We start from the raw sequence: 17,837 nt of genomic DNA on the forward strand, positions 1-17,837 counted from the left end.
ATTTTTTACAAATTAACTAAAAATTAAAAGCTGAAATGTCTTGGGTCAATAAGAATTCAACCCCTTTATGGCGAGCCTACCAAGACAGTGGCCAAGTTACAATTTTAACTTAAATCTATGGCAATACCTGAAAACGGTGGTCTAGCAATGATTAACAACCAATTTGACAGAGCTTGAATAATTTAGAAAATAATGTGCAGATGTTGCACTATCCAGGTGTGGAAAGTGCTTAGACTTACCCAGAAACACTCACACCTGTAATCACTGGCAAAGGTGCTTCTACAAAATAGTGACTCGGGTGTGAAAATTCATGTAAATTATATTTATATATATTTAAGTAAATTTGAAAACATGTTTTCACTTTTATTATGTGGTATTTGTGTCTAGATGGGTGAGGGGAAACACATCTATATAATCCAGGCTATAACAAAACGTGTAGAATAAGTCCATGGGTATAAATACTTTCTGAAGACACTATAACAAACATATAAAACACAACATGTAAAGTTTTGGTCCCAGGTTTCATGAGCTGAAATAAAAGATCCCAGAAATGTTCCATGTGCACAAAACGTTTCTCAAATGATGTGCACATTAGTTAACATCCCTGTCAGTGAGTATTTCTCCTTTTTGCCAATTTAATCCATCCATCTGACAGGAGTGGCATATCAAGAAGCTCATTAAACAGCATGATCATTACACAGGTGCACCTTGTGTTCAAGGTTTGAGGGAGAGTACAATTGGTATGTTGACAGCAAGAATGTCCGCCAGAGCTTTCAATGTTTATTTCTCTACCATCAACTGTTTTCAGTCGTTTTAGAGAGTTTGTCAGTACGTTGAACCGGCCTCACCACCGCGGCCCTCATGTAACCACAATGTTTATTTCTCTACCATCAACTGTTTTCAGTCGTTTTAGAGAGTTTGTCAGTACGTTGAACCGGCCTCACCACCGCGGCCCTCATGTAACCACAATGTTTATTTCTCTACCATCAACTGTTTTCAGTCGTTTTAGAGAGTTTGTCAGTACGTTGAACCGGCCTCACCACCGCGGCCCTCATGTAACCACAATGTTTATTTCTCTACCATCAACTGTTTTCAGTCGTTTTAGAGAGTTTGTCAGTATGTTGAACCGGCCTCACCACCGCGGCCCTCGTGTAACCACACCGTCCCAGGACCTCCACATCCGGTTCTTCACCTGCGGGATCGTCTGAGACCAGCCACCCGAACGAACAGCTGATGAAACTGTAGGTTTGCACAACTGAATCATTTCTGCACAAACTGTCAGAAACCGTCTCGGGGGGAAGCTCATCTGCGTGCTCGTCCTCCTCAGTCAACCTCACTGCAGTTTGGTGTCGTGACTGACTTTAGTGGGCCAATGCTCACCTTCTATGGCCACTGATACGCTGGAGAAGTGGGCTCTTCAGGATGAATCTCTGTTTCAACTGTACAACAGATGGCAGACAGCGTGTATGGCTTTGTGTGGGCGAGCGGTTTGCTGATGTCAACAGAGTGCCCCATGGTGGCGGTGGGGTTATGGTATGGTCAGGCATATGATACGGACAACTAACACAATTGCATTTTATCGATGGCAATTTCAATGCACAGAGATACAGTGACGAGATCCTGAGGTCCATTGTTGTGCCATTCATCTGCCACAATCACCTCGTTTCAGCATGATAATGCACGGCCCCATATCCCAAAGATCTGTACAATTCCTGGAAGCTGAAAATGTCCCAGTTCTTCCATGGCCTGCATACTCACCAGACATGTCACCCATTGAGCATGTTTGGAATGCTCTGTATCAACGTGTAGGACGGTGTGTTCCAGTTCCCGCCAATATCCAGGAACGTCACACAGCCATTGAAGAGAAGTGGGACAACATTCCACAGGCCACAAACAGCCTGATCAACTCTATTTTTAAAATGTATCTGTGACCAACAGATGCATATCTGTATTCCCAGTCGTGAAATCTATAGATTAGGTCCTAATGAATTTCAATTGAAGGATTTCCTTATATGAACTAACTCAGTAAAATCTTTGAAATGATTGTTTATATTTTTGTTCAGTGTAGCTTTGCTGGAGGCCATTTTCCCTGAAAAGCCTCATAATTGATGTTGTCAATACAGTACCATGTTACCAGACCCCCTGTTTTCCTCAAACTACTCTTATAAAGCCAGTAGAGTCGAGCAACTGTCTAATCATTGCCATTTTTACATTTAAATGTACTGTCATTTAGCCAACACTTTTCCATGAGTTTTCCCTACAACTCCAGGACCTGCGGAAAGCACCTGGATGTCCGTATGTTCTCCAGCTGTTGTAGATGGGAAACATCAGTATAATAATAATGGTGTGAAGTTTTAGTATCCTGACAGAAAAAGAGCATAATGAAATGAGGGCCGTCCTTGTAACTTGTCACGCAGGAGAAAAGGTAAACAAAGAACGGTGGAATCAAAGCTCTTCAGTCTGTATCACTGAAGAGTTAGATTGCACAGTAGAATTTAAGGAAATGTTCAGTGCTTACCGTCAATGCATTCTCTGCTAAAGCAGGAACATCGCCTTTAAATTTAAATCACGCTGGAATGCTGAACTTTTGCGATGCGGATTGAATAGATCCCTTGACACGCTCCCAATTTTGAGCAGTAGTTTTAGGCCAGGATTCAATCCAAGATGTGTTATCATAGAGCAGTGACTTTTAAAGGTAATTTACACTTGATGCACCTTTTGCCGTGAATGATAATGTCCACAAACAAAAAAATGCCTTTAAAAGGATCATGGTCAGCTGTCCAGTGCAATACTCTATAACGTGCTTTGGATTGAATACCGGCTTTTAAAACACTCAACAGTTCTTGGGTGTCGTCTTAATACTGATCCCGTAAGGTCGGTCTCAATACTGATCCCGTAAGGTCGGTCTTCATACTGATCCCGTAAGGTCGGTCTTCATACTGATCCCGTAAGGTCGGTCTTCATACTGATCCCGTAAGGTCGGTCTTCATACTGATCCCGTAAGGTCGGCCTTAACACTGATCCCGTAAGGTCGGTCTTAATACTGATCCCGTAAGGTCGGTCTTAATACTGATCCCGTAAGGTCGGCCTTAACACTGATCCCGTAAGGTCGGCCTTAACACTGATCCCGTAAGGTCGGCCTTAACACTGATCCCGTAAGGTCGGCCTTAACACTGATCCCGTAAGGTCGGTCTTAATACTGATCCCGTAAGGTCGGTCTCAATACTGATCCCGTAAGGTCGGTCTCAATACTGATCCCGTAAGGTCGCTCTCAATACTGATCCCGTAAGGTCGCTCTCAATACTGATCCCGTAAGGTCGCTCTCAATACTGATCCCGTAAGGTCGCTCTCAATACTGATCCCGTAAGGTCGCTCTCAATACTGATCCCGTAAGGTCGCTCTTAATACTGATCCCGTAAGGTCCGTCTTAATACTGATCCCGTAAGGTCCGTCTTAATACTGATCCCGTAAGGTCCGTCTTAATACTGATCCTGTAAGGTCCGTCTCAATACTGATCCCGTAAGGTCCGTCTCAATACTGATCCCGTAAGGTCCGTCTCAATACTGATCCCGTAAGGTCCGTCTCAATACTGATCCCGTAAGGTCCGTCTTCATACTGATCCCGTAAGGTCCGTCTCAATACTGATCCCGTAAGGTCCGTCTCAATACTGATCCCGTAAGGTCCGTCTCAATACTGATCCCGTAAGGTCGGTCTCAATACTGATCCCGTAAGGTCGGTCTCAATACTGATCCCGTAAGGTCGGTCTCAATACTGATCCCGTAAGGTCCGTCTTAATACTGATCCCGTAAGGTCCGTCTTAATACTGATCCCGTAAGGTCGCTCTTCATACTGATCCCGTAAGGTCGCTCTTCATACTGATCCCGTAAGGTCGCTCTTAACACTGATCCCGTAAGGTCGCTCTTAACACTGATCCCGTAAGGTCGCTCTTAACACTGATCCCGTAAGGTCGCTCTTAACACTGATCCCGTAAGGTCGCTCTTAACACTGATCCCGTAAGGTCGCTCTTAACACTGATCCCGTAAGGTCGCTCTTAACACTGATCCCGTAAGGTCGCTCTTAACACTGATCCCGTAAGGTCGGCCTTAACACTGATCCCGTAAGGTCGGCCTTAACACTGATCCCGTAAGGTCGGCCTTAACACTGATCCCGTAAGGTCGGCCTTAACACTGATCCCGTAAGGTCGGCCTTAACACTGATCCCGTAAGGTCGGCCTTAACACTGATCCCGTAAGGTCGGCCTTAACACTGATCCCGTAAGGTCGGCCTTAACACTGATCCCGTAAGGTCGGCCTTAACACTGATCCCGTAAGGTCGGCCTTAACACTGATCCCGTAAGGTCGGCCTTAACACTGATCCCGTAAGGTCGGCCTTAACACTGATCCCGTAAGGTCGGTCTTAATACTGATCCCGTAAGGTCTTATCACTCCTATTGGCCATGACAACGTCGTCCGGTAATAGTGCCTTCAGAAAGACTTCACACCCCTTGACTTTTGTTCACGTTGTTACAACCTGATTACATTGAGATTTTGTGTCACTGATCTACATACAATACCCCATAATGTCACAGTGGAATTGTTTACAAAGGAATTAAACATGAAAAACTGGTTACGGTAAGCCTAAATAATCACAAGTTGCATGGACTGTGTGTGCAATAAGTGTTTAATATGATTTTTGAATGACAACCCCACACACAGTTAACTGTAAGGTCCCTCAGTCGAGCAGTGAATTTCAAGCACAGGTTTACCAATGGTTCGCAAAGAAGGGCACCTATTGGTAGATGGGTTAAAAAAAAGAAGCAGACATTGAATATCCCTTTGAGCATTGTGAAGTTATTAATCACACTTTGGATGGTGTATCAATACACCCAGTCACTAAAGAGATACAGGCGCCCTTCCTAACTCAGTTGCCGGAGAGGAAGGAAACCGCTCCTCCCTCTCTTACTCAGTCTCTCCTTACACTAAAGAGGCCAGGCCTTTCACAGTGATACTCATGACTAGAGGAAGGTATCCAGGCTGGTCCTTCATCTCTGTCCTCAGTGTGTCCTCCTCTCTCTTCAGTGTAACTTCAGAGTGACCAAAGAGACTCTCTGTCCTCTGATACAGCTCCTCCTCAGTCAGAACAGCCAGACCTGCATCTCTCAGAGAGAGGGTCTCCCCACTCCCTGCTGCCACATGCTGCACCTGGAGGACAAGCAACACAGGAATATGATCAGATACAGCGATGTCATGTCTAAGATGCAATGACAATTTCAAAATGGAGAATGAAGTATTGTAATAACGTGGGAGTGTTTGTCCTGTTACACACGTGTTGGTAATGGAAAGGTGTTTGTTCCACAGGGAGTGAGGTCACGGCCAGGGTTACTGGCCCAACGCTCTAACTAACTGCAAGGCTACCTGCCGCCCTTAATCTATTCCAAACAACTATTGAATTAATTGAACCTTTATTTAGCTTAGCCAAGTGGTGAACAGGTCACACAGTACTATATTTTTGAAGAAGTATACAGACTTGTTTACCAAACAGTACAGTATTTATTTTTTACCCCCTTTTCTCCCCAATTTCGTGGTTTCCAATTGTTAGTAGTTACTGTCTTGTCTCATCGCTACAACTCCCATACGGGCTCGGGAGAGACGAAGGTCGAAAGTCATGCATCCTCTGAAACACAACCCAACCAAGCTCGCATCCAACCCGGAAGCCATCCGCACCAATGTGTTGGAGGAAACACCGTACACCTAGCGACCTGGTCAGCGTGCACAGCGCCCGGCCTGCCACAGGAGTCGCTAGTGCGCGATAAGACAAGGATATCCCTATTGGCCAAACCCTCCCTAACCCGGACGACGCTAGGCCAATTGTGCGTCGCCCCATGGACCTCCCGGTAGCGGCCTGCTGCAACAGAGCCTGGGCTCGAACCCAGAGTCTCTGGTGGCACAGCCATCACTGCGATGCAGTGCCTTTGACGACTGCACCACCCGAGAGGCCCATAGGTTGTTTAAGTGTACAGTCTTTTTGAAGAAGTATACACTTTTTTTTACCAGGCTAAGTGTAACAAAATGGGAAGTGTGAACTCACCAGGATCTGCAGGGCCTGTAAGACTGGAGGACTGCAACAGGATCCCAACACAGAGAGACACTCATCTGTCATTCCTGAGAAATAAAGATTCACAGATGGTGTGAAACAGGAAGTAGTTTTCAGGGCATTGTGGGTTCTGAGAAAATAAAATGTTCATGAAGTGCGATGCCAGTTTTCCTGATAAATGCAGTGGCTGGAGACTGTTGTGACAATGAACTGGCACTTAATATCCAACTAGTCAACTAATATTCACTGCTCAGTGTCTCACCATCCATGGCACTGATAATGAGATGAGTGGCATTGAGGAGGGTGGGTGTCTGGCTGGAATCACTGAGGAGGGTGGGTGTCTGGCTGGAATCACTGAGGAGGGTGGGTGTCTGGCTGGAATCACTGAGGAGGGTGGGTGTCTGGCTGGAATCACTGAGGAGGGTGGGTGTCTGGCTGGAATCACTGAGGAGGGTGGGTGTCTGGCTGGAATCACTGAGGAGGGTGGGTGTCTGGCTGGAATCACTGAGGAGGGTGGGTGTCTGGCTGGAATCACTGAGGAGGGTGGGTGTCTGGCTGGAATCACTGAGGAGGGAGTGTGTTGGGCTGGAGTCCGAATGCTCTAGAAGGTTCAGTATGGCCTGGACTGTCTGCATCCGAGACGCTTCCTTAACCTCCCCCAGGTCAGCTGTCTTACCTGTGCACATCTGGTCCAGCTGTGAGAAGAGACATTATTAGAAAGAATAGGTGAGATGTGTGGTTTGTTTTTTCCTGCTAAACTTAGTTGAATGTACTGACTGTAAGTCTCTCTGGATAAGAGTGTCTGGTAAATAACTCATATGTGAAGGTTCCAGACAGAAGATATTTAGGATACTATGGTAGATTATAATGATGACAGACCGAACGCAATGAGAAGTTAGTATGTTCAGCATTTTCATAAAGCTGCTGATTCTTGCCAGTAATCCACTCATAGAAAATAACTGTAGGACTGTATGTGTTTGTGCCCTGTTTCTGTATGTCTCACTCACCACACTCTCCAGCACACTGACTGCCTCTCTGTCCTCCATGGTTGTCTTGAGGAGCTGGAGCAGAGAGGAACGTGTGTCTACTGGCAGGACTGACAGCAGCTGGAAATGACCCCTCAGTTTCTCCAGTTCTGTCAACACACAAACACTTTGTATCGAGCAGAAGTTTGACTCCGCTGCCACCGTATCAGAGATTTCACAATCAGAAAACTATCATGTGTATGATTTATTCTGCAACCACAATGGGACAAATCTATGAATTATTTTTTTTAAATGAATTGTTAGAGCAAACGGTGATCTCTCCAAGGCAGTGCTATAACCTTTTACATGATCCTCCTTATGAGCTCTTTTGTTGATTTTACTGATGTATTTATTTATCTAGGCAAGAAGGTGAAGAACAAATCCTTATTTACAACAGGATATGCTAGACATTGGCCTGTACACACATGTTGTATGTACAACACATTTGGCACAACAAGGTTTTCTGGATGAAAATAATTACACAAGTGTTGTGGACTGTGGAGCCACGGCACAAATGATTGAGTAAACATTTCTGTGCAGACAATTTATCACAAAAATAAGTTGTATCACAACAACCATTGTGTTAAATGTGTTGTAAGTCAGTTCTACAACCTGAATGTGACGGGATCAATTAAAAGTTTTACATAAAGACCCACATGTAACATTCCATTCAGTATAAGTCTTCTACCACTAGACCAGGGACGCCTTCCGCCACTAGACCAGGGACGCCTTCCGCCACTAGACCAGGGGCGCCTTCCGCCACTAGACCAGGGGCGCCTTCCGCCACTAGACCAGGGACGCCTTCCGCCACTAGACCAGGGACGCCTTCCGCCACTAGACCAGGGGCGCCTTCCGCCACTAGACCAGGGGCGCCTTCCGCCACTAGACCAGGGGCGCCTTCCGCCACTAGACCAGGGGCGCCTTCCGCCACTAGACCAGGGACGCCTTCCGCCACTAGACCAGGGGCGCCTTCCGCCACTAGACCAGGGGCGCCTTCCGCCACTAGACCAGGGGCGCCTTCCGCCACTAGACCAGGGGCGCCTTCCGCCACTAGACCAGGGGCGCCTTCCGCCACTAGACCAGGGGCGCCTTCCGCCACTAGACCAGGGGCGCCTTCCGCCACTAGACCAGGGGCGCCTTCCGCCACTAGACCAGGGGCGCCTTCCGCCACTAGACCAGGGACGCCTTCCGCCACTAGACCAGGGATGGGGAACTTTATGAACTCGTCCTGAGGGGTGGCAGTGGCTCGCGGGTCTGCCAACCCAAATCCATTCCCACACATGCAGTCAGATTTTGCCCTAAGCAACAATGTTTGCAGTATTTAATATGATATCTGAGTGAGAGTGACTAACCAGATCAATGGGGGTGCTTCTACAGCTGCATTGCTTGCGGTTTGGGGTTTTAGGCTGGGTTTCTGTACAGCACGTTGATATATCAGCTAATGTCACAAAGTTTAGACAGCTGGCTAGACTAATTTAGCAACCTAAAAAATGTTGATCCACAACCAATTGTGTATTCTACTATTCTACCTCTCAACAGTAAGTAGAGACCCCGACTGAGTTCCCCTGACAGAAATCGAATAATAATAACAACAACCATTTAAATTGGTACGTGGGCCTACAAAAGAAGGGGAACTTCCATTAGTCTCATTACCTCTCTGAAAGCAGCTCTTCTTTGGGGTGTCGTCGCGAGCGCCAGACACCCCCACTAAGCTCTTCTTAACAGGCCCATCCACCTCGAACCCCCCAAGAGTGTCGGACATTAGGCACAGGTCTGAGGAACAACAGTGTGGGACATTAGGCACAGCTCTGAGGAACAAGAGTGTGGGACATTAGGCACAGCTCTGAGGAACAACAGTGTGGGACATTAGGCACAGCTCTGAGGACAAGAGTGTGGGACATTAGGCACAGGTCTGAGGAACAAGAGTGTGGGACATTAGGCACTGCTCTGAGGAACAAGAGTGTGGAACATAAGGCACAGCTCTGAGGAACAAGAGTGTGGGACATTAGGCACAGCTCTGAGGAACAAGAGTGTGGGACATTAGGCACAGCTCTGAGGACAAGAGTGTGGGACATTAGGCACAGCTCTGAGGACAAGAGTGTGGGACATTGGGCACAGCTCTGAGGAACAAGAGTGTGGGACATTGGGCACAGCACTGAGGAACAAGAGTGTGGGACATTGGGCACAGCACTGAGGACAAGAGTGTGGGACATTGGGCACAGCTCTGAGGAACAAGAGTGTGGGACATTGGGCACAGCTCTGAGGAACAAGAGTGTGGGACATTGGGCACAGCTCTGAGGAACAAGAGTGTGGGACATTAGGCACAGCTCTGAGGAACAAGAGTGTGGGACATTAGGCACAGCTCTGAGGACAAGAGTGTGGGACATTAGGCACAGCTCTGAGGACAAGAGTGTGGGACATTAGGCACAGCTCTGAGGAACAAGAGTGTGGGACATTAGGCACAGCTCTGAGGAACAAGACAAGGAGACAGTAGTTTGAACCTATTAATACAGACACTCATTCAAATACATTGGACATACTGAACATTAACAGAGACCGTGCACTTGATAAGGCTTTGTAATATACAACCTCCATGGTCTGATGGGTCCAGGTGAGGGTTGACAGTTTAAAACGTGTGTTGTTGCCTGAGAAACTGGAAAATAAAGGCTCCCTCACCATAGTGTCCGTTGAGTTTGATCTCCAGCTCTATAATGCCGTAAGCGATGACGGTGTGGGCAGGAATCTCCAGAGACACGTTGCTGTCTTTGTGCAGGCTGCTGTTCTCCTTTACAGACGCCTGTGGAAAGTGGTACTGAAGTCATTTTGGGGGTGTCTGTACTTTACTAGTCATATTGACAACTTTTACTTTCACTTCACTACATTCCTGAAGAAAATAATTTACTTTTTACTCCATACATTTTCCCTGACACTCAAAAGTACTCGCTACATTTTGAATGGTCCAATTCACACACTTATCAAGAGAACATCCCTGGTCATCCCTACTGCCTCTGATCTGACACATTCACTAAACACAAACGCTTCATTTGTAAATTATTTCAGAGTATTGGAGTGTGCCCCTGTGGCAATCTGTAAATTAAATTTCAAAAGAAAATGGAACCATCTGGTTTGCTTAATATTAGGAATTTGAAATGATTGATACTTTTACTTCTTAAGTATATTTTAGCAATTACATTTACTTTTGATACTTAAGAATATTTAAAACCAAATACTTTTAGACATTTACTCAAGTAGTATTTTACTGGGTGACTTTCACTTGAGTCATTTTCCTTCAAACCAGTCAAGGGAAGTGAACAAGTGGACATGACAACATAGAATAAGAGCCTAACATAAGGCAGTGTTAGTGAATCCTCATCAGCCATTCATATAATATATAATATATCCCATTTAGCAGACGCTTTTGTCCAAAGCGACTTACAAGTCGGCTGGGGCCACTACTTTTGCATATGGGTGGCCCCAGTGGGAATCGAACCCACGACGCTTGGCGTTGCAAGCGCCATGCTCTACCGACTGAGCCACACAGGACCCTAGGCTGTGTGACTGATCTACTGTAGGAGTCTATTCACGCTTCACTCCTCCTTTTGCTGCACAAACATTAAAAATCATCCATCTGTGGCCTTGCTGGTCCAGCAGTATTGCTGCAGCCTCCAGCACACATAGGCCTGTCTGCGGCGTTGTCATAGGTCCAATCCAGCCTGCTGCCTCCAGCACACATAGGCCTGTCTGCGGTGTTGTCATAGGTCCAATCCAGCCTGTAACCTCCAGCACACATAGGCCTGTCTGCGGCGTTGTCATAGGTCCAATCCAGCCTGCTGCCTCCAGCACACATAGGCCTGTCTGCGGTGTTGTCATAGGTCCAATCCAGCCTGCTGCCTCCAGCACACATAGGCCTGTCTGCGGTGTTGTCATAGGTCCAATCCAGCCTGTAACCTCCAGCACACATAGGCCTGTCTGCAGTGTTGTCATAGGTCCAATCCAGCCTGCTGCCTCCAGCACACATAGGCCTGTCTGTGGCGTTGTCATAGGTCCAAACCCGCCTGCAGCCTCCAGCACACATAGGCCTGTCTGCGGTGTTGTCATAGGTCCAATCCAGCCTGCAGCCTCCAGCACACATAGGCCTGTCTGCGGTGTTGTCATAGGTCCAATCCAGCCTGTAACCTCCAGCACACATAGGCCTGTCTGCGGTGTTGTCATAGGTCCAATCCAGCCTGCTGCCTCCAGCACACATAGGCCTGTCTGCAGTGTTGTCATAGGTCCAATCCGGCCTGCTGCCCTTTGAGGCAACTTCTTCCCTATTTTCCCTGCTTAAAGATGCATCTATACAGGGTAAACTACATGGTTAACTTCAATACTTGTAATATATAATATCCAAGCCTAACAAATAGAGATGATTAATGTAACAAATCCTACAACGCTCTTCATCTCTCTCCGTCTACCTGGGTGCTCTTGGGCCCACAGAAGCTCAGCAGCTCCCCTAACTGCCCCCCCTGCTGGACCTCCTCTATGACCGAACACGGCTGGGTCGTTACAATCCTCTCCTTCACCACCGCAAACACCTCCCTGGACTTCTCACGGGTCTGCTGGATCAGACAGTGGGACATGTCCAAAATCCTGCAGGAGAGACAAATAAATCAGAGAGTTGTCCTTTTGATGAGGGAAAAGAGGATTCAAGTTATGTTTCTTGGATGATTATAAAGTAGCTTGGAGTAATCCAGTCTGTTTGTGACAACATTCCACGGCTCATTGTGCCAAACATGACAAGCAGTGGCAAGGAGTAGAATGATGGGGGCTGTGCTTTGGCAAAGTGGGTGGGGTTATATCCTGCCTGTTGGGCCCTGTCTGTGGGTATCATCGGATGGGGCCACAGTGTCTCCTGACCCCTCCTGTCTCAGCCTCCAGTATTTATGCTGCAGTAGTTTGTGTCGGGGGGCAAGGGTCAGTTTGTTATACCTGGAGTATTTCCCCTGTCTTATCTGGTGTTCTGTGTGAATTTAAGTATGCTCTCTCCAATTCTCTCTCTCGGAGGACCTGAGCCCTAGGTCCATGCCTCAGGACTACCTGGCATGATGACTCCTTGTTGTCCCCAGTCTACCTGGCCGTGCTGCTGCTCCAGTTTCAACTGTTCTGCCTGCGGCTATGGAACCACCTCCATGCTTCACTGTAGGGATGGTACCTGGTTTATTCCAGACGTGACGCTAGCTATTCAGGCCAAAGAGTAAAATATTGGTTGTAGCATCATACCTAAGACTCTAGGCTGTAATCGCTGCCAAAGTTGCTTTTTTTAAACTTTATTTAACTAGGCAAGTCAGTTAAGAAAAAATTCTTATTTTCAATGACGGCCTAGGAACAGTGGGTTAACTGCCTGTTCAGGGGCAGAACGACAGATTTGTACCTTGTCAGCTTGGGGTTTGAACTTGCAACCTTCCAGTTACTAGTCCAACACTCTAACCACTAGGCTACCCTGCCGCCCAACAAAGTACTGAGTAATGGGTCTGATTACCTTTATAACTGTGCATTTTTCAGTTAATGTTTTATACATTTTGTGTAACCTGGGGTTACTGTATGTACAGGTGAACTGAGTGTAACCTGGGGTTACTGTAGGTACAGGTGAACTGAGTGTAACCTGGGGTTACTGTAGGTACAGGTGAACTGAGTGTAACCTGGGGTTACTGTAGGTACAGGTGAACTGAGTGTAACCTGGGGTTACTGTAGGTACAGGTGAACTGAGTGTAACCTGGGGTTACTGTAGGTACAGGTGAACTGAGTGTAACCTGGGGTTACTGTATGTACAGGTGAACTGAGTGTAACCTGGGGTTACTGTATGTACAGGTGAACTGAGTGTAACCTGGGGTTACTGTATGTACAGGTGAACTGAGTGTAACCTGGGGTTACTGTATGTACAGGTGAACTGAGTGTAACCTGGGGTTACTGTATGTACAGGTGAACTGAGTGTAACCTGGGGTTACTGTAGGTACAGGTGAACTGAGTGTAACCTGGGGTTACTGTATGTACAGGTGAACTGAGTGTAACCTGGGGTTACTGTAGGTACAGGTGAACTGAGTGTAACCTGGGGTTACTGTAGGTACAGGTGAACTGAGTGTAACCTGGGGTTACTGTAGGTACAGGTGAACTGAGTGTAACCTGGGGTTACTGTAGGTACAGGTGAACTGAGTGTAACCTGGGGTTACTGTATGTACAGGTGAACTGAGTGTAACCTGGGGTTACTGTAGGTACAGGTGAACTGAGTGTAACCTGGGGTTACTGTAGGTACAGGTGAACTGAGTGTAACCTGGGGTTACTGTAGGTACAGGTGAACTGAGTGTAACCTGGGGTTACTGTAGGTACAGGTGAACTGAGTGTAACCTGGGGTTACTGTAGGTACAGGTGAACTGAGTGTAACCTGGGGTTACTGTAGGTACATATTAGAGAGAGAGAGGAACTCACTTGTCTTTGGAGTCGCGCAGCAACTTCTGTACATCCACCTCCTCTTTCTTCAGGCTGCCGAAGGACGACTGGAGTTTAGATGTGTCTTTCCCCTCCACCTTAAGGTTTACAGCAACCAAATTTGACTCAAAGTTTCCTGATTTGTTGTCACCAAATGTCCCTTGGTACTTTAGGAAATCAGTCTTGACCACAACTGTAGGAGAGGGAAGCAAAAATGTTTCTTTTTTTAATTCTTCTAGCTCTGTCAAATTGGTTTTTGATCATAGTTTTTATCTTAAATCTACTTGAAAATCTAACTCGGCCACTCAGTGACATTCACTGTCTTTTTGGTATGCAACTCCAGTGTTTATTTTCCTTGTGTTTTAGGTTAGTGTCCTGCTAAAATGTGAATCTGCCGGTGCTTAGCTCCATTCCGTGTATTTTTTATCCTGAAAAACTCCCCAGTCCTTAACGATTACAAACATACCCATAACATGATGCAGCCACCACTATGCTGGAAAATATGGAGAGTGGTATTCAGTAATGTGTTGGATTGGATTTGCCCCAAACATAACAATTTGTATTCAGGACAAAAATTGAATTGCTGTACATTTTTTGCAGTATTACTTTAGTGGCTTGTTGCATACACACTTCCTTCTTCTCACTCTGTCACTTAGGCTAGTATTCTGGAGTAACTACAATGTTGTTGAACTATCCTCAGCTATCTATTATCACAGCCATTAAACTCAGCCATTAAACTTTTAAAGTCATCATTGGCCTCATGGTGAAATCCCTGAGCAGTTTTCTTCCTCTCTGGCAACTGAGTTAGGAAGGGTGCCTGTATCTTTATAGCGACTGGGTGAATTGATACACCATCCAAAGTGTAATGAATAACTTCACCAGGCTCAAAGGGACATTCAATGACTACTTTTTGTACCCATCTACCAAAAGTTGCAAAACCTCCCTGGTCTTTGTGGTTGAATCTGTGTTTGAAATGCACTACTCGACTGAGGGACCTAACAGATAAACATAATTCCACTGTGACATTATGGGGTATTGTGTTTAGGCCATTGACAACAAAAAAAATCTAAATGTAATTCATTTTAAATTCCGGCTGTAACACAACAAAATGTTGAAAAAGTTGGGGTGTGTGAATACTTCTGAAGTCACTGTATGTATCATTATGTATCATGATAGGATCCTCTTCATAATCTTTCCAGTAGCATGGATAACAGAATCGATGCTCAAATCTTTCACAAGGAACACATTCACACAGTATCACACTGAGGGAGCGAGGAGCCTATACCTGCAAACAAACAGGTAGCAAGTACAGGTGTGCAGCCTATCATTTCAACTGAGGGGCTGATCTTGTGTTTACCTGGGGTTAAGGGTGTGTCTCCAGTCAGCACATCACTGAGGGTAAAATCAGTGGGCAGGTACTTGGGTTTCTGCCAAATCCAAAAACGCTTGCGTTTCACAACCAGTGAGAGAGGGAGCAGTTTGTCTGAGTCAATCAGACTGGACACAGGGATCAAGCTGCCACCACCATCATCATCATCAATCTCCTCCACAAAGTTTCTTGTGGCCGTGGAAAACATCTTCAATGGGAGACAGACACAGAAATGATCGAGGATGATGTCTCTGTTTGCAACTGATAACAAACACGACAAGAACACAAGATTAATAATACGATAATATTCACATTGAAAAAGTTCCCATTAATGTACTATCTAAAATAATAAAAGGTTAAAAACTATGAGCCATATGAGTAGCAGACTGGATACGCTAAGAAATCAGACATTACACAGAGTCAAAATACTGTGGTTGTTATTCGTAAACGTTCATAGTCTATCTATGCGTTCATAATTCACGACTCAATATGTTCAAAATTGAAACTACTGCTACCTACAAGAGCAATATGTTTTACCGTTTATCCTGGCTATGTCCTAGCCGAAAGCGAAAGCCCGTTCCAAGTTAGAGTTACCGGTTTAGATAAAGGTAGATATTTCTGTCTCAACAGCGGAATAAGTACCGCGATAACAAAGAGGTTCGCTCCACCCCTTTCTCCAGCCACGTGCACTGGGAGTGTTTTGGGGGAATTTGGTTCTATCTCTCTGTGCTTCCATCTCCACCTCCTATCCAGGGCACCACCAGCTGCACAGTGAAACCAAACATGTTCTCATTGTTCTATCTGTGGTAAAACATTACAAAATAATGTAGTCATGATGATAATATTTTATTACATGTAAAGGAACTTTCAATGCATAGATAGACAAGCTTGGCTCCACGAAGAACCCTATGATACATATTAAAGTATAAGTTAATTACGCCCCATCAAGAGCCCCCTTATTTACATAAGTATTCAGACCCTTTTGCTATGAGACTAGAAATTGAGCTCAGGTGCATCCTGTTTCAATTGCTTGTCCTTGATATGTTTCTACAACTTGATTGGAGTCCACCTGTAGTATATTCAGTTGATTGGACATGATTTGGAAAGGCACAAACCTGTCTATATAAAGTTGACAGTGCATGTCGGAGCAAAAACCAAGCCATGAGGCCAAAGGAATTGGCTTTAGAGCTCCGAGACTCTGACAGAGCTCCAGAGTTCCTGTGTGGAGATGTGAGAATCTTCCAGAAGGACAACCATCTCTGCAGCATTCCCCCAAACAGGCCTTTATGGTAGAGTTGCCAGATGGTAGCCACTCCTCAGTAAAAGGTACATGACAGCCTGCTTGGAATTGCCAAAATGCACCTAAAGGACTCTCAGACCATGAGAAACAAGAAACCAAGATTGAACTCTTTGGCCTGAATGCCAAGCGTCACTTCTGGAGGAAACTTGGCACCATCCCTACGGTGAAGCATGGTGGTGGCAGTATCATGTTGTGGGGATGTTTTTCAGGGACTGGGAGACTAGTCAGGTTGAGGGAAAGATGAACGGAGCAAAGTACAGAGAGATCCTTGATGAAAACCTGGTCCAGAGTGCTTGGGACCTCAGACTGGGACGATGGTTCACTTTCCAAGAGGACAAAAACCCTAAGTACACAGCCAAGACAACACATGAGTTGCTTCGGGACAAGTCTCTGAATATCCTTGAGTGTCCCTGCGAGAGCCTAGACTTGAACCCGATCGAACATCTCTGGAGAGACCTGAAAATAGCTGTGCAGCGACGCTCCCCTTCCAACCAGACAGAGCTTGAGAGGATCTGCAGAGAACAATGGGAGAAACTCCTCAAATACAGGTGTGCCAAGCTTGTACCATCATACCCATGAAGACTTGAGGCTGTAATCGCTGCCAAAGGTGCTTCCACAAAGTACTGAGTAAAGGGTCTGAATACTTACAGTTGAAGTCAGAAGTTTGCATACACTTAGGTTGGAGTCATTAAAACTTGTTTTTCAACCACTCCACAAATTTCTTGTTAATGAACTATAGTTTTGGCAAGTCGGTTAGGACATCTACTGTGCTTGACACAAGTAATTTTTCCAACAATTATTAACAGAGATTATTTCACTTATAATTCACTGTATCACAATTCCAGTGGGTGAGAAGTTTACATACACTAAGTTGACTGTGCCTTTAAACAGCTCGGAAAATTCCAGAAAATGATGTCATGGCTTTAGAAGCTTCTGATAGGCTAATTGACATAATTTTAGTACATTTGATGTGTACCTGTGGATGTATTTCAAGGCCTACCTTCAAACCCAGTGCCTCTTTGCTTGACATCATGGGAAAATCAAAAGAAATCAGCCAAGACCTCAGGAAAAAATTGTAGACCTCCACAAGTCTGGTTCATCCTTGGGAGCAATTTCCACACGCCTGAAGGTACCACGTTCATCTGTACAAAAAATAGTACATAAGTATAAACACCATGGGACCACGCAGCCGACATACCACTCAGGAAGGAGACGCATTCTGTCTCCTAGAGATGAACGTACTTTGGTACGAAAAGTGCAGATTGATCCCAGAACAACAGCAAGGGACCTTGTGAAGATACTGGAGGAAACGGGTACAAAAGTATCTATATCCACAGTGAAACGAGTCCTAGATCGAGATAACCTAAAAGGCCGCTCAGCAAGGAAGAAGCCACTGCTCCAAAACCGCCATAAAAATGCCAGACTACGGTTTGCAGCTGCACATGGGGACAAAGATCGTACTTTTTGGAGAAATGTCCTCTGATCTGATGAAACAAAAATAGAACTGTTTGGCCATAATGACCATCATTATGTTTGGAGGAAAAAGGGGGAGGCTTGCAAGCCGAAGAACACCATCCCAACTGTGGGGG

At 45.7% G+C, this 17,837-nt stretch overlaps 1 protein-coding gene across 4 annotated transcripts; it reads right to left on the reverse strand.

Moving 5' to 3' along the window:
- Positions 1–4,661: 4,661 nt before the first annotated feature.
- LOC135532532 (gasdermin-E-like) lies at positions 4,662–15,602 on the reverse strand. Of its 4 annotated transcripts, none has more exons than XM_064960009.1 (10): positions 15,486–15,602; positions 14,937–15,156; positions 13,580–13,772; positions 11,572–11,746; positions 9,794–9,914; positions 8,771–8,890; positions 7,100–7,227; positions 6,355–6,787; positions 6,087–6,160; positions 4,662–5,200 (listed from the first exon to the last, which is right to left on the reverse strand). In XM_064960009.1, the coding sequence occupies exons 2-10, from the start codon at positions 15,154–15,156 to the stop codon at positions 4,973–4,975; spliced, it is 1,692 nt and encodes a 563-aa protein (XP_064816081.1). In that variant the 5' UTR covers positions 15,486–15,602; the 3' UTR covers positions 4,662–4,972. The 4 variants fall into 4 exon arrangements, with proteins under 4 accessions (XP_064816081.1, XP_064816082.1, XP_064816084.1 ...); XM_064960010.1 differs by having other exon boundaries at positions 14,937–15,209; XM_064960012.1 differs by having other exon boundaries at positions 15,468–15,602.
- Positions 15,603–17,837: the final 2,235 nt, after the last annotated feature.

The sequence above is a fragment of the Oncorhynchus masou genome, unplaced genomic scaffold (assembly GCF_036934945.1).
Source record: "Oncorhynchus masou masou isolate Uvic2021 unplaced genomic scaffold, UVic_Omas_1.1 unplaced_scaffold_1899, whole genome shotgun sequence".
Lineage (NCBI taxonomy): Eukaryota > Metazoa > Chordata > Actinopteri > Salmoniformes > Salmonidae > Oncorhynchus > Oncorhynchus masou.

What these genes read in the sequence shown, in the direction of transcription:
- LOC135532532 (XM_064960009.1), bottom strand. Translation starts at nt 15,156, where the DNA reads ATGTTTTCCACGGCCACAAGAAACTTTGTGGAGGAGATTGATGATGAT. An exon ending in CAAACTCAACGGACACTATG is followed by an intron (nt 8,891 to 9,793) that starts GTGAGGGAGCCT and finishes GTTGTTCCTCAG; the next exon opens with ACCTGTGCCTAATGTCCGAC. An exon ending in CATTATCAGTGCCATGGATG is followed by an intron (nt 6,161 to 6,354) that starts GTGAGACACTGA and finishes TTTATTTCTCAG; the next exon opens with GAATGACAGATGAGTGTCTC.